Source organism: Eulemur rufifrons, chromosome 5 (assembly GCF_041146395.1).
Source record: "Eulemur rufifrons isolate Redbay chromosome 5, OSU_ERuf_1, whole genome shotgun sequence".
In the NCBI taxonomy this organism is placed as follows: domain Eukaryota; kingdom Metazoa; phylum Chordata; class Mammalia; order Primates; family Lemuridae; genus Eulemur; species Eulemur rufifrons.
The window spans coordinates 21984076-21999876 of NC_090987.1; the positions used below are offsets into that span (position 1 = coordinate 21984076).

General features: G+C 38.6%; 1 protein-coding gene across 2 annotated transcripts in view; it reads right to left on the reverse strand.

Moving 5' to 3' along the window:
• KATNAL2 (katanin catalytic subunit A1 like 2) overlaps positions 1-5554 on the reverse strand; it is an 84367-nt gene extending 78813 nt beyond the window's left edge. The window contains exon 1 of one of the 2 annotated variants that reach the window (XM_069468020.1): positions 5431-5554. Coding sequence is in view for 1 of the 2 variants with exons in the window: in XM_069468018.1 (XP_069324119.1) it covers positions 5431-5481 (51 nt within the window). In the remaining variant the exon portion in view is untranslated. The remainder of the gene's footprint in view (positions 1-5430) is intronic. The other variant, XM_069468018.1, reaches the window with a different exon arrangement.
• Between the last annotated feature and the right edge of the window lie 10247 nt (positions 5555-15801).

The following is a 15801-nucleotide window of genomic DNA, read 5'->3' on the forward strand; positions in this document are numbered from 1 at the left end:
AATAAGCAGCAAACAGGTATCTATGACAGAACCCTAGAAAATTACACGAACTGGGAGCACCAGGTACCTTAGGAGTTATCAGGCACTTCTAACCGCATTAGCGAGGCATGAAGAGCAGGCTGAACACAGTATAACAGATTCCCTCCCCCTCTCCTAACAGGTGACAATCCCTGCCCTACCCTGGCAGAAGACTGGAAGTTTACTCTCAGAAGAAACTCACCCAGGCTGAGAGCAGTGCTCAAGCCTATAATCTCAGCACTTTGGGAGGCTAAGGCAGGAGGAGCATTTGAGGCATTCAAGATCAGCCTGGGCAACACAGTGAGACCCTATCACTACAAAAAATTTGTTTAAAAAAAGAAACTCATCCAGAGAAACTTTGAATTTTAGGACACCAGGCCTACCTGAAGAAAGGAATAATTAAGCAGAAGCCTATACACTGAACATGGAGGCAAAGCCTCACCTTCCATTCCCATCTCCACCCCTACAATGGCCTTTCCCTGTTCACTCCAACAATGCTGCCAACCAAACCTATTTGCCTTCATTCCCTGAAGGAGAGTATAGAAATTGAAGACCTCAGAAAAAAGGCTTACGGATACCAATGTTCAGGATCCCCCAATGAAAAAGACCCTGACTACCTAATCATCCTACAGAGAAATTGTCTTATGAGACAATCTTCTTCTAAAACACACAGATTCTAATTAGCTTTTAAGTGTCTTGTGCTTAAAAACAAATGGACAGCCAAGGATCACTGACTTTTGAGGAAAATCTCCCACATGAAAAATAGAGTCATAGGGAAAAAAATACAAAAATAAACTTGAAGAGAAATACAAAATGCTAAGAGCAAAAGAAGAAAGAAAAGAGAAGAGAAGAAAAGAAGGAAGGAAGGAAGGAAGGAAGGAGGAAAGGAAAGAAAGAAAGAAAGAGGGAGGGAAAAATGAAACCTCCCCAGGGAGACAAAACGAGTCATGGCATCTTGCAGGAACAGGATACTGTGAAAAAGAGACATTCAAACAATAAGAAAGTACCTGGAAATAAAAATATCATAGCAGAAATTAAAAATTCAATAAATAGAACAGGATAAAAAGTTGAGATCTCCTGACAGGTAAACCAAGAAGGCAAAGAGATGTAAAAAATAGGTAGAAAACAACACAATTAGAAGCACAATTTGGAAGTCAAACATCTAATAAAGAAGACTTCCAAAAATAAAAAAAAAAAACACAGAAGAAAGGGAGAAAATTATCAAAAAAAAATATGAGAATTTTTTCCAGAACTGAGAGTATGAATTCCCTGAAATAAATGGTGCATAGCTTCATACCAGCACTGTGAGTGGAAAAGGATCCTCAACAAGGCATATCTGCATGAAAATTCAGAACCCAGGGATATTAAAGAGAAGATTCTAAAAGCTTTCAGAGGAAAAAAAGAAAGAATAGCATTAGACTCTACAGTCATACTGGAAGCTAAAAGGTAATGGAAAAATGCCTTGAGATGAAATCAGTTCCAACCTACAATATTAATCTCAGCAAACCATCAATCAAGGTGAGAGGAGAATAGTCCCATACATATTTTGTTTCAAAAACTTTATCTCCCATGTATCTTAGGTAGTTATTGATGTGTTTCACTAAAAGAGGGAAAGAGAAAAACATGGGATCCAGGAAGCAAGATTTCTAACACAGGGCTGAGGGGAAGGGATTCCCAGGAAGAAAGCTGTACAGGAGGCTCAGGGAGGAACCAGTTCACACAGCAGGAGAATGCGGGAAGTCCAAAAAGGATGTCATCAAGTAAAAAAAAAAAAAAAAAAAAAAGACATGGTACTTAGAAATTACCTGGTGAGCTTCACCACATTGAGAGGAATTTTACAGTTCTGTCAGAATATCTGGAAAGGAAGTAGTGTGAAATATATAGAAAACTAAGCCAAAGAATAAGGCATTTGTTAAGATATGATTGAGTCCTGTCTCAAAAGTTAAATAAAAAAGAAAATGTAAACATAGTACACTATATGACTCAGCTCTAAATAATATTTATATGGTCAGATTAACATAAATACTGAAAATTGATTTAATAAAAATTGTAGGCCGGGCGCGGTGGCTCACGCCTGTAATCCTAGCACTCTGGGAGGCCAAGGCGGGTGGATTGCTCAAGGTCAGGAGTTCGAGACCAGCCTGAGCGAGACCCCGTCTCTACTAAAAATAGAAAGACATTATATGGACAACTAAAAAAAATCTATATAGAAAAAATTAGCCGGGCATAGTGGCGCATGCCTGTAGTCCCAGCTACTGGGGAGGCTGAGGCAGTAGGATCGCTTAAGCCGAGGAGTCTGAGGTTGCTGTGAGCTAAGCTGACGCCACGGCACTCACTCTAGCCTGGGCAACAAAGTGAGACTCTGTCTCAACAACAACAAAAAAAAATTGTAATGGAATTTCTCTCTAACTTGGGAGAATGGGAGAAGGGAACCATGTGTTGATGGCAGGGAAGGAGAAGAGGGAGGGACAGATAGAAGAGAGCTCAGTGCTCATCTTCTCTAAATGTGAGTCAACTACATCTAAGAATGAAACATCAAACTTCAGGAGTGTGAATGTGTTATTCTGAAAAATCTGCCAAAAGTTAAAGTAGTTGCTTCTGGGGAGCAGTAATTATGGGCAGGGTAGGTAAAGCAGAAGAATAATTTTTTTGAAAGTTTTGCTGAACTATTAAAAATTTTAAACTATATGCTAACGTTACTTTGTTAAAAATAAAAAATCAAATTGAAAATACATGCATACATAAATAATTTGAAACAACAAAAATCAACCAAAAAGGAAATATTCTGGAAATCCTAATAAGTAGCTGATGCAGGTGATCAAAATTCCTTGTGGACACACAGTCCTCTTTATATCCAATTCACCAGATCACTGCCCACCTCCATCTCATTCCCTTTCCCAGATCCCTAATCAGTACAATTTTTTTCTTTCTTTCTTTTTTTTCTTTTATTTTTTCTTTCTTTTTTTTTTTTTTTTGAGACAGGGTCTCACTTTTTTGCCTGGGCTTGAGGGCAGTGGCAAGATCATAGCTCACTGCAACCTCCAACTCCTGGGCTCAAGAGATCCTCCTGCCTCAGCCTCCCTAGTAGCTGGGACTACAGACACACTCCACCACACCCAGATAATTTTTCTATTTTTTTGTAGAGACAGGGTCTCACTATGTTGCTTAGGCTGGTCTTGAACTCCTGACCTCAAGCAATCCTCCTGCCTCAGCCTCCCAAAGTGCTAGGATTACAGGTGTGAGCCACTATGCCTGGCCCTAATCAGTACAATTTCTTGCACTCAGACCTCAAGAAATGAAGTGATCAGGGAGTACACCTAAATATTATTTTCTGTGCCATCTAGGAACTAAAATAAAAAATAAGACTTAGGTCTCTGCCTTCAAGTTACAAGAACTGTGTTTGAGAGGCTATGTTATATGCAGGCAACAGGTAATAGTATAAATCGATCAAATTAAATACTAAATTGTATGGTACAGACTGTATGGAGTTGGGAGACATGCTGGAGCAGGGAGAATGTGGCTGGAGTAGTGAGAGGCAAAGCAGAAAGCAGTGAGGAAGAGATTGCAAGCGGAGGTCGGGCTGTATCATTGCAGTGCTTTGTAGGTCCTGTCAAGGTTTGGGAGTTTTATCCCAAAAAGCCATTTAAAGGATTCCATGAAAAGAGTGACACAATTTTAAGAAGATCACTCTGATCATCGGAAGGAGGAAGAGAGGTGCAAAAACCAGCAAGGGGAACAGCTAAGATGCCATTGGAATAGTTCAGGTGGCAGATTATGGGGGCTTGGGCCAGGATGGTGGCTGCAGAGATATGGATTATTAAAGACACATTTTAGAAGTAGAATCAGTCAGATTTGCTGATGTTTTCCTTATGCAGAGGACAGTGGGGAGGGACTAGGAGGAAGAATGAGCTAAGGATGACTTCCAGGATTCTGATTTGAGCAATCGGGTGGATAGTGGTTTCACATTCCCAGACAGGGGAAGACTGGGAGAGGTAGAGAGTTTTAGAGAGGAAAGCTAAAAGTTAGGTTTTGAGCAACTTAAGGTGAAGATACTTGAGATACTTCACTGGATAAGTAATCAGTTGATTCATCGTCCTCTCTGTATCCCATCTTCTAGGTCATGGGTCTGGGGTTCAGCAAAGAAGTTCAGTCTAGAGTTAGTTTGGGGGTGTTTTGGGCATGTATGTAGTATTTAGTATTTGAAAACATATGAGAGAATTTAAGGTTATGGTTTTCAAACCTGATGTGTGTGTTTACAACACAAATTTCAAGAAACCATCCCAGAGAATTTCTGATTCAGTAAGTCCTGGTGAGGCCCAAGAATCTGCTTTATTAAAAGGCCTTCCAAAAGATTCCAATGCAGGTGGTTCAGACTCAGATTGGAATAGGCTTAAGTACAATTCAGAGGTAAGGAAGTAGGAACAGCAAGTCTAGCCAACCCTTTCTAGAAGTTGGAGAGAAATAGAGAGCGGTTGGTAGGTTTAGGAAAATGTGAGGCCAAACAGAGGATTATGGGTTTTGTTTTTTTTTTTGGTAATATTAGTTTTTTAAAAGATAGTAGATATTGGAGCTGTGGTTCATAACCTTTGCTACACATTGTAATCACCTGTTGAGAGTTTTAAAAATATTTATGCATAGGACCCATCCCAAACCAGGAAATCTGAATCTCTGGGGGTTGGCCCCAGATATCAGTATTATTTCTAACTTTAATTTTACTTATTCTTTCCCCTTCCCTTGCCCACCCCGCCAAAAAAGCATTGATTTTTAGCTCCCCAGTGCCTGGCATATAGTATATCCTCAATTCATGTTCGTTGTCGTGAAAAAAATTGCTGGCCAGAAGCAGATGATACAGACCACAGGAAATGACTGAATGTATTGTAAAGTTCACATAATCTTCGTGTGAAAAGGATTATAGTCCAACAAATTTCCTTACTTTCAAATGGAGAAACTGACGCCCGAGAGAGGAATTAAATGCCTAACGCCTCTCGCCTTGGTAGTGGCGAACCTCGATCGAAACCCAATGTTCTAACTCCCGAGTCAGTGTTTTCCTGCCTTTCAACAACCTAATTTTGACCACTCCCCAAACCTACTCACCCATCAAGATCCAGCCTCTAATAATACCTCCCCCCTCCAATACTTCATTTCCTCAGTCACGAAGTGACCCTGCTGTCCCTTTCATCCAATCCATTGTCACCCGCAGGCCCGCCTCTGTCCTAGATTTATCCTTCTCTAATCACCGCCCCAAGCCCGGCACGGTGATTTGGCCAGTGGGGCCTCGGGCCTCTCACTGCGCTTGCGCCATCCGGGCGGCTGACTCTGTCGCCATAGCAACCTGAGACCAGCGAATCGACCTACGGCAACAAGAATAGAGGAGTTCCGGTATAGTTCTTTTTTGTATAATGCTTTCCTTACCGCTTCCCGCGCCTGGTGCGTTAATTTGAGGGTCTGGTAAGAAAGCTCCATCGGACAGTGTCAGGGCCCGAGAGAAGGCAGAAAAGAGAGCCAGTCACTGGGCTGACCAGTACATCTCAGGAACGCGGCTCGGGGAAACCTGATGCTTAACCAGCCCGCCCCTTTCAGGATTGGCTAGAGCCTAGATAGGCCAGCCAATCATTAGCCACAGATGGATTCTTCATCATGCCAATCAACGTTAACCTAAACCCGTTTCATCCGGAGCGTTTGCGTGGCACTGGCCAATCAACAGACCGAGAGGGGATGATCGGTGCGGCATAGGGCGGGGTTTGCAATTGTTTTGGTTTTCTTAATTCCGTTTCTAAAATGCAAGTTGACCCAAGCTTAGGTACCATGATATTTGTCCTTGATTTCGGCAGTTGTTCAGGCCTTTGTGACCCAATTACATTCCCAAGACTATATTTTGACATCCTGTCTTCTCCTCCTCCCCATTAGGGTAAATAAAGGTTTGGAAGTCCTCTCTTGCTTTTCTTTGAAACTGTTTATACACGTTCCATTTAAACTGGAAGAATCTGCTGTGGACACTTCGGCTGTCAGAGCTTTCTGGGATGCAAACTGTGCATCAGACTTTCCCTTCCCTTCAACTCCCTTCACTGCAGACCTTTCATTAGATGTGGCCAAACATGGACTCTTCGTTTTCCCGTGTTCCATGTTCTTCATGTGTTAACTAATCCCTGTCTTCAATGTCTTTCCCTTCAGTCTCTCTTCCTGTGAATGCTATTCCAAACCACTCCCTCGTCATTATCTCCTGCCTTCTTCATCCATTTTCTCCCCTCAGGACACAAAAATATTCAAGTCTCCTTAATCTAAAAAAAAAAAAAAAGGGGGGGGTTCTCATCTTATAATTGTTGCATTGAATCACTTGTCTCCCATTCACTGCAAGCTATCTGAAAAGACTAGCTATCCTCTTCCCCATTTCCTCACGTCTCTCTCAGTTCTCAACACATTCCTCCCCTACTCCTTTGAAGCAGTTCTGCCAGAGTCATCAATAAACTTCCTAATTGGGAAATCCAATTATAGATTATTTTACACTCTTTATCTTATTTGAACTTGGCACCATTTGAAATTGTTGACCACTCTCTTATTAGTGATGATAGCTGTAATTTATTAAGCATCTAGGCTGGGCATGGTGGCTCAAGGCTGTAATCTCAGCACTTTGCGGGACCAAGGTGGGAGGATCAGTTGAGGCCAGGAGGAGATCGAGACCAGCCTGGCAACATAGTGAGACCCTGTCTCTTGAAAATATATAGCTGAGTGTGGTGGTGCATTCCTGTAGTCCTAGCTACTCTGGAGGCTGAGGGGGGAGGATCACTTGAGCCCAGAAGTTGGAGGTTGCTGTGAGCTATGATCACACCACTGCACTCCAGCCTGGGTGACAGAGTCAGACCTTGCCTCTAAAAGGTAAATAAATAAATAATTTATTAAGCATGTATAGCACCAATGTACTATGTGATTTACTTGGTGATCTAATTTAATCCTAACCTGGCATGGAGTAGTTATTAATGCTCCCAATTTACAGTTGTGGAAACAGGCTCAAAGAGCCAAATTAGACAACTCTAGGTCATCCAACAAGATGGAGTTAGGATAGGAACCTACATTTCCTGACTAAAGCCAGTGTTCTTTTCACTATACCTTGCTGCCACCCTTCCTCTCCAGACTCACCTCTCATATCCACCTGGGTACAGGCACCTTCCCAAACCCACTCCAATGTAAGTGAACTGCTCACAATGCTTGTGAACGACTCATGAGCAGTTTCTTTTGCTTCGAGGACTGCTCCCATACCACTTGCCTAATAAAAGTCTATTTGCCTACTTAGACTCAGCTTAGAAATCACCTTCTAGAATAACTTTTTTCTTTTCTCTTCTTTCTTTCTTCTTTTTATTTTATTTTATTTTATTTTTTTTGAGACAGGATTTTGCTGTGTTGCCTGGGCCAGAGTACAGTGGTGTCACCAAGCTCACTGCAACCTCAAACTCCTGGGGCTCAAGCAGTCCTCCTGCCTCAGCCTCCCGAGTAGCTGGGATTACAGACGCATGCCACCATGCCCACCCTTCTAGGATAATTCAATGGAGTTTTTACTAATTGCCACATTTACCCCAGCCAGAGCTTAGGTGGGAGAGGAAATTAGTTCCTGATTCTACAACATACCTTTCATACTGCAGTTATCACATTGTTTTGTTGATATATGATTTTCAAAAAGTTAAAAACATGACTCTTCAATGTGAATGGACCTCCGTCAAAGATTTTACCTAACTCATTAATGAGAAAGCCAGTAGATGGTAAAGCTGGTTTAAAGAGTATTGGAAGGAACTGGGTATTTATAAGCATTTTGAGAAGACAATGTTAGTACAGTGTCCCTGAGTATCTTCAGGAAATTGATTGCAGGACACACACGCACACACACACACACACACACACTGACACCAAAATTATATCATATTTGTGTATAACCTACACACATCTACCCCCATATTTAAAATAATCTCTAGATTACTTATAAACCTAATACAAAGCAAATGCTATGTAAATAGTTGTACTATGTTTTTAATTGTATTAGTTTTTATTATTTTATTATTTTCTATTTTGAATATTTTTGATCCTCAGTTGATTAAATCCTTCAATGTGGAACCTGTGGACAGGGAGGGCTGATTGTAGAAGATTGCTAGCTTAGACACAAAACTGGTTAATGTCTTACAGGGCAATAAAACCATAAGCTCTGAAAATTTTCTTTTCTAAGGGACACAAATCTATTATTATTTTCCTAGGTCAGAGTCCTTAATTAACAGCAATTATCAAAGTCAAGCAAAGGTACATTCCTCTAGTATTGACCATTTATATTTAAATTTTAACTAATTAAAATTAAATAAAATTTAAAAAATCAGTTGCTCAGTCACAGTAGCCACATTTCAAATATTCAATTGCCACATGTATCTAGTGCTACTGCATTGGACAGCACACACACAAAGCATTTCCAGCATTGCAGAAAGTCCTATTGGATGGATAGCACTGCTCTAATTAAATAATCCTTGGTTAGGCCTTTTAAACAATATGGCATTAAAAGGACATATTGCACTCCCTTTTGCTTTATTTCCAAATTTAAGATAGTTTTTCCTAAAGAATCTCCTTCACATAAACACTAGTTTTCCAACTGTTCTAACCAAGACCCACATTAAGAAATATGTTTTACATTGGGATGCAAAACACAAATACCTACGTATATAACTGAAACAAGTTTAATGAAATGCATCTGGCATGAGTACAAAATATATTTTCTGTGTTTTCCCTTCTCCTCCTTTTTTCTTTTCTTTTTCTTTCTTTACTTGCTTATTTATTTCTTTGTTGTTAACTGTGATGGGAATAAGATAACCGGGGCTTAGGCACCCCATTTCTGAGGCCATGGGAGGAGAGGAGGTGAAGGAATGCTGCCTGAGCAGGAGCTGGAGATAAGGGCAGAAGTTAACTGCCTAGTTGGGGGACATTCCAGCGATCTGGGAGTACAGCAAAGCAGACTCCCACCTTAAAGCCTGAGGGGTCTCATGCCTAAAAAGCCACGGAGCAGCTTGACATGAAAGCCACCCCCAGCTGTAAAGGAAGATTGCAAAATGTCAGCCCGGGAGAAAGGATGCCAGGCTCCAACTCTTAAAAAACACCAGGTTGAGTTCCTTACTTCCCCTTTCTCAGTAGAACGCCTCAGGTAATGGGGAGCTAACCTCCCAATAAGAAGTACTAATCTCTTTGTTCCTCAATTGAAAGGGCCACAGCTGCTGAGTTCAGAGATACTACCTATACATACCTTAAGGCGTAGTTGTGCTTAGTAACAAGCTATGTGTTCCCGCTTCTATAGATAAAAGAGTAATTAGCTAAGACATCTTGTGACTATTAGGGGAGACTTGAAAATTTTACACATTGTAAGCCACGAGCTTTTCACGTGAAATCATTGTAATCTATAGCATGAAAAAGAGAATAAAAACGGGTGCTAGATTTGAGTCAGTGCCACCTGGCTTACAGGAATGCTGGTGGTCCCCTGACTTCCCCACACCCTTTCACCTTACTTTTTGTGTCCGTATCTTTTTCTCTCCCATCTCTTACAGTGCACACTGCCCAGGGACCAGGTTATATTGGGGGCATCATGAACCCCAATAAATTGAATACTGATTTTGATTTTATAACTCATTAATTGGGGACAATCCTCAGTCTGAAAAACATTGCACTAGATTGTGAATTATTTAAGCATAGTGATATTTTTCTTATTTATTCATTTGTATTTAGCACAGTTCTGGCACCTAGTATACTCAAGAAATGTTTGTTAAATGAGTAATTGTTCTTCAGAATGTACTGACCTTCAGAAAGTAAATAAAATTCTCCTCCACTATATCAGTGGCTTTCAAACTTTTAAAAAGTAAGATAGTAAGAAATACAATTCACATGAGGACCTAGGATATATATACACACATATGTGCATATATATATATATATATATATATATATATATAACAAATCTGGCTCATTTATTGAAATACTTATGTTAACTATGTGTGATGCACTTTGATATTCTCTGTTCTTCTTAAAAATGCTGGTTGTGATTTAATAATCCTCTAAGTGTTCACAAACTGAAGTTTGAAAAACAGACTGAAAATTCCTTGAGGGCACTTTTTAAAAATTTCTTTCATCTTAGTACAGCTAGTAGAATCAAGAAATATTTTGTTGAATGAAAAACTGATTCTCCTTTTTCCTCCTTATTCTGTAAGATTTGGTTTTGAAGAAAAAAGTTTACTGCTACAAAAATTTTTTCACAAAGGTTCTTCCTCTGGCCATATAGAGTAAATAGTCCTGGACTAGACCTCCTACTCTAAACAACTAGAAAACTAGACAACTACACAACAAATTAAACTAAACAACAGTTTTCACAAATGGGATAGTAGCATCACAGAACTGAGATACAAGAGAGAAGAAACACAACGTGAGCCCTTCAATCATCCTGGATTTCTGCGTGAAGATACTTTCTGGACTGTAGTACAGAAGAGAAAACACAAACAGAGCACGGTAGTTTCACTAAGTTAAGGGGACAGAGATAAAAGTTTGAGGATGCTGAATCAGGTTGAATTTGCAGGAAAAATTACTGGAAAAGAATGAGTTACACAGAAAAAGAGCTCTAGAAATATGCAGGGGAGTCCCCTTCGGTCTTTGGATAAATTCTAAATTGTGTGTGCGTAGGATGAGAGTCCATGAGGCCATAGACATCAAAAAATATGGAAAGAACAACTTCCAGAGAGCTACAAGTGGAAAATTTACCATTACTCATACACACCTGGGAGAAATTCAAGTTTGGATTAGTCTGAGTAGAGAGACTTCCTTGAGCATCTAAGTCATTTGGAAAAGAAGTGTCAAACCCTGACAAAGCTTACAAGCCTCAAAAGGATCAGGTTGATCTGCAAGTAATTCACCTGCCTGACAAGAAAAAACTTAGCACTCTTTAAAGGAAGAAAACAAAATCTAGGTACTCAACAACATATTATTCACAATAGCCAACATCTAATCAAAATTGCTAGAAATGCAAAATAATCATGAAAGCAGAATAATGTGACCAATAAACAGGAGAAAAATAAATCATTAGAAACAAATCCAGAAATTACAGAGATGGTAAAATAGCAGACAAGGCCTTTAAAATAACTATTACTGTGGTCAAGAATTTAAAGGAAAACTATGCGCATAATAAGGAGAAAGATAGAAGATATTAAAATAGAACCCAATAAACTTCTGAAATTAAAATTTTACTGGATGAGCTTAATAGCAGATTAAACATTGCAGAAAAGGAATCAGTGAACTTGGATATATAACAATAGAAACTATCCAAAATGAAATACATGGAGAACAAAAGGCTGAAAAACAAAAATAAACAGAGCCTCATTGACCTGTATGACAATATTAAGCAGGCTAATGTGCGTAGAGTTGAATCCTAAATGGAGGGAAGCAGAAAATTTTTTTTAAAAAAATCATGAAAATTTTGAAAAAAGAATGACTAAAATTTTTCTAATCTGATGAAAACTCTACTAAGAGACAGGGCTGAGACTGGATGCAGGGGCTTGAAGATCAGATGCAGGTGTTAAAATAACTCCTAGGCAAGAAGTGCCTTCGACTGGCTTGTCAGCTATCTCTGTCACCTTACATGAACTTTGGCTAATTACAATATCATTTACCTGTGGTTTTAAAATTTCTCCACCCTTGAAATCGCCATGACAGTTCTGAGACAACCATATAAAATACGAAAATGAAAGGGAACCCAACTCTAGTAATTACTACCCAAATTCTTAGTAAAAGCCACGCACCCCCCTTTGGCCTTGAATATGCTTCCCCTCAATTAGTAAGATTACAAAAGATCTAAGGCCACTTCCTTTTGGTGCAGCTGCTCTTTTCGAGCCTGTCCACTCTTTCCTGAGTGTAGTTTTGCTTTCAGTAAAGCTTACACTTGCTTTGCTTATGTGGTGTATCCTGAAATTCTTTTCCATGACAAACACCAAGAACTTGGAAAAACCTTCACTCAGACGCTGGTAACAAAAGGGCAGAAGCCAGTGAAGCTTCAGGGACCTCAGCAGCTGTTCCATTCACTCAAAAGTGTCCTGCCATTAGCATGACTCATCTTCAAACTTCTTTAGCCTACATGTCACTCCACTCAAACTTGTAAGAAAAGAATGTTTGTTCCCCTGGCTAACAGATGGACTTTACTCAGTAAGTGTTGTTTCTGAATCAAATCAGCTGTGTCTAGGGTACAGGATCTCATGATACAAATAGGTCTGCAGAGTCTATGAGGAGAACAAAGCTGACATGTATCCCAAAAAGTATAGGGTTTCATTCCTTGGAAATGCCTGGAGCACAGTGAGTGCTTAATAGGTCTTGGCTATTGTTGTTATTATTGATAGAATACCTTGTAATTTTCAGCCTCCATTTATGCCATATTTTACCACTGAAATGACATTCCATCCCTTTTTGAATAAAAATAAATAATTCATTTATTCATTTATTCAGAAAATATTGATTTCATACTTGATATGACTCAAATGGTGTTCTTGGCAATGGGGATACAGTAGAGAAAGAAGTCCTTGCCTTCATGGAACTTATACTCTAGTAAAGACTGGGATGTAGGCAATTATTGTACCCACAGTCCATGAGTTAATATTAATATTGAGGTAGTGAGATATTTCATAAGAAAAATAAAGCAGTTTGAGGGGATAGATAATGATAATAGGGAAAGAACGACAGTGATACTAAGTGAACAAAGGCTTCAAGGCAGAAGATGAAAGAAGGGCCTGTGAACTGTGATAAGGAGTTTGATTCTTTTTTTTTTTAGAGTGATGTAAACTCATTGAAAGGTTTAGAATAGGAAGATGGTGAGATCTGATTTATATTTATAAAAGATCATTGTGGCTGTTATAGCAAGAAAATTTGTAGTGGAACAAGATAGAAAGCAAGGCGATAAAGGCAGGGTGTGGTGGCTCATGCCTATAATCTCAGCACTTTGGGAGGCTGAAGCAGAACGATCACTTAAGGCCAGGAGTTTGAGACCAGCCTGGGCAACATAGCAAGACCCTGTCTCTACAAAAAGTAAAAAAATTAGCCAGGCATGGTTACATGTGCCTATAGTCCTAGCTACTTGGAAGGCTGAGGCAGGAGGATCACTTGAGCCCAGGAGTTTGAGGCTGCAGTGAGCTATGATTGTGTCACTGCACTCCAGCCTGGGCAACAGAGTGAGACTCAGTCTCTAAAAAAAAAAGAAAAGAAAAAGAAAAAGAAAAGAAAAGAGAAAAGAAGGAAAGAAAAAGAAAAAAAGAAGGAAAACAAGGAGATAAGATAGAAGGCCACTGTAGTCATCTAGGGCAAATCATGGCAGTGGCAGTGCAAGTATTGAAGAATAATCAGAGCTAGGATATATTTTGTGCTTTATTTTATTATAAAATATTTCAAGCATACAAGTGTAAAGAATAATACATTGGTATATCCACCTTCAGGGCCTGTAAAATCCTAACATTTTGCTATATTTGCTTCAGATCTTTTTTTTTAATAAAGAAAACTTTATAAATATAGAATAGCTCTTATAGCTCCTATTCCCTTCCCATCAGAGGTACCAGTTCTCCTGGTTTTGATATTCATCATTTACATGTATGTTTTTGAATTTCTATCACACATGTATATACCCATAAGTATACAGCATTTATATTTTAGGAAAAATTTATATCTATTCCAACTTGACCTTTTAACATTACTTTTGAGATTTGTTCTTTTTTTTTTTTTTTTTTATGTAGCTCTGGTTTGTTCATTTTTTTTTTCCACTCTACACATAGCATTCTTTTACAGGAATAAATCACAATGTATATATCCACTCTCTTGTTGAGTTCACTTGTTTTCAATTTTTCACTATTACAGCGATGCAATAAATAACCTTGCACATGTCTCCTAGTGCACATGTACATGTGTTAAGAGTTTCTCTAGGTTAGTGCTTCCTAATCGTTTTTAGGTCATAGAACACATAGAAAATGATAAAATTTGTGTGGCACATTGGTAAACTGGAGAGAATTTAGGAGCATGTATATGAGGCTTGGTGAAAAAGATCATTACTTTTTCATTATAATTATGACAAGAAAAATGAAATATTAAAGTATTAGAGAAATATAAAATATTAAATTTATATAAAACTTCCAAATAAAAAATGTCATAAGTTTTAATAAAAAGCTTGTGTGCACTTCCATGAGAAGACTTAATGCTTTAAAAGTCTACACTTCCTGATTAAGACATTTTAACGGCAATGTCTTCAAGTTCTCCTCTTTTTTTAATCATGTCTTTTATCATTTCAGCAAAAGTACATCAAATTCTTGATAAGTACAATTGACAAGAAATTTTGTTCAAGCAAGTATTGGAAAGTTATAAAACCATTTTTGGAACAATTCAAGAGTTGAAATTATATTTTAAAAATCTAGGCCAGGCGTGGTGGCTCACACCTATAATCCTAACACTCTGGGAGGCCGAGGTGGAGGATGGCTTGACGTCAAGAGTTCGAGACCAGCCTGAGCAAGAGCGAGACCCCATCTCTAATAATAGAAAAAATTAGCCGGGCATGGTGGCACACATCTGTAGTCCCAGCTACTCGGGAAGCTGAGGCAGGAGGATCCTTTGAGCCCAGTAGGGTTGCTTTGAGCTAGGCTGATGCCATGGCACTCTAGCCTGGGTGACACAGCGAGACTCTGTCTCAAAAAAATAAAAAAATAAAATAAGTCTAACAGACATTCCTTTTCTATCATTGGAAAATATAAATTTTAAATTTCTTGTGATAAATAAAATAGGTTTTAAATTCCAGTTGCGCAGATAGTGCAGAATTTCCATATACACCACACCCAGTTTCCCTATTATCATCTTGTATTAATATGGTATATTTGTCACAACTAATGAATAAATATTAATACATTGTTATTAACTAAAGTCCCTACTTTATTTAGATTTCCTTAGTTTGTACCTAATTTTCTTTTCTATTTTAGGATCCCAGCCAGGACACCATTTAACATTTAGTTGTATATCTTCTTAGGCTCCTCTTGGCTGTGAAAGTTTCTCTGACTTTCCTTGTTTTTGATGATCTTGAGGCTTTTGAGGAACACTGGTCAGGTATTTTGTAAAATGTCCCTCCACTGGGATTTGTCTGTTTTTCTCAGGAAAAACTGGGGTTATGAGATTTTGGGAGGAAAACCACAGAGGTAAAGTGCCATTCTCATCACATCATACTATTGAACTAATAGTTCATACTAATAGAATGGCTTATTACACCTCATCAGAACCTGGAAAGAGATGAAAAACTGTCTCATGACAGCCTCCCTGACAGAGAGAGGTGAATGAAAAACAGATTTGTAGTAGCTCCCCATAAGCCTTCCAGGTTGGTTTCTAGTCATTTAATCTTATTTTCTGGCATGTCTGGTAATTCTTGAGTGAATGCGAAGCATAGGGTATGAATTATATATTAGTCTTTTCAATAATTTCTTCTCTTATGTTTATTATTTCTTTCCCCTTATTTTCCTTGGGTTTGTTTTTTCTGTTCTGTTTCTAGAGGTTTTTTAGGTCAACTTATTGCCAGTGTTTTTTATTTTCTAACAAAAATTTAAGGCTTTAAATTTCCCTGTAACCATGTCTTTGGTAAAACTCAAAATTTTTGATATGTAGTATTTTCATTATCATTTGGGTAAATAGGTTTTAAATTTTTATAAGAGTATTTCTTAATTCCTAAATATATGGTAATTTTCTATTTACCTATTCATTATTGATTTCTAGTTTAAT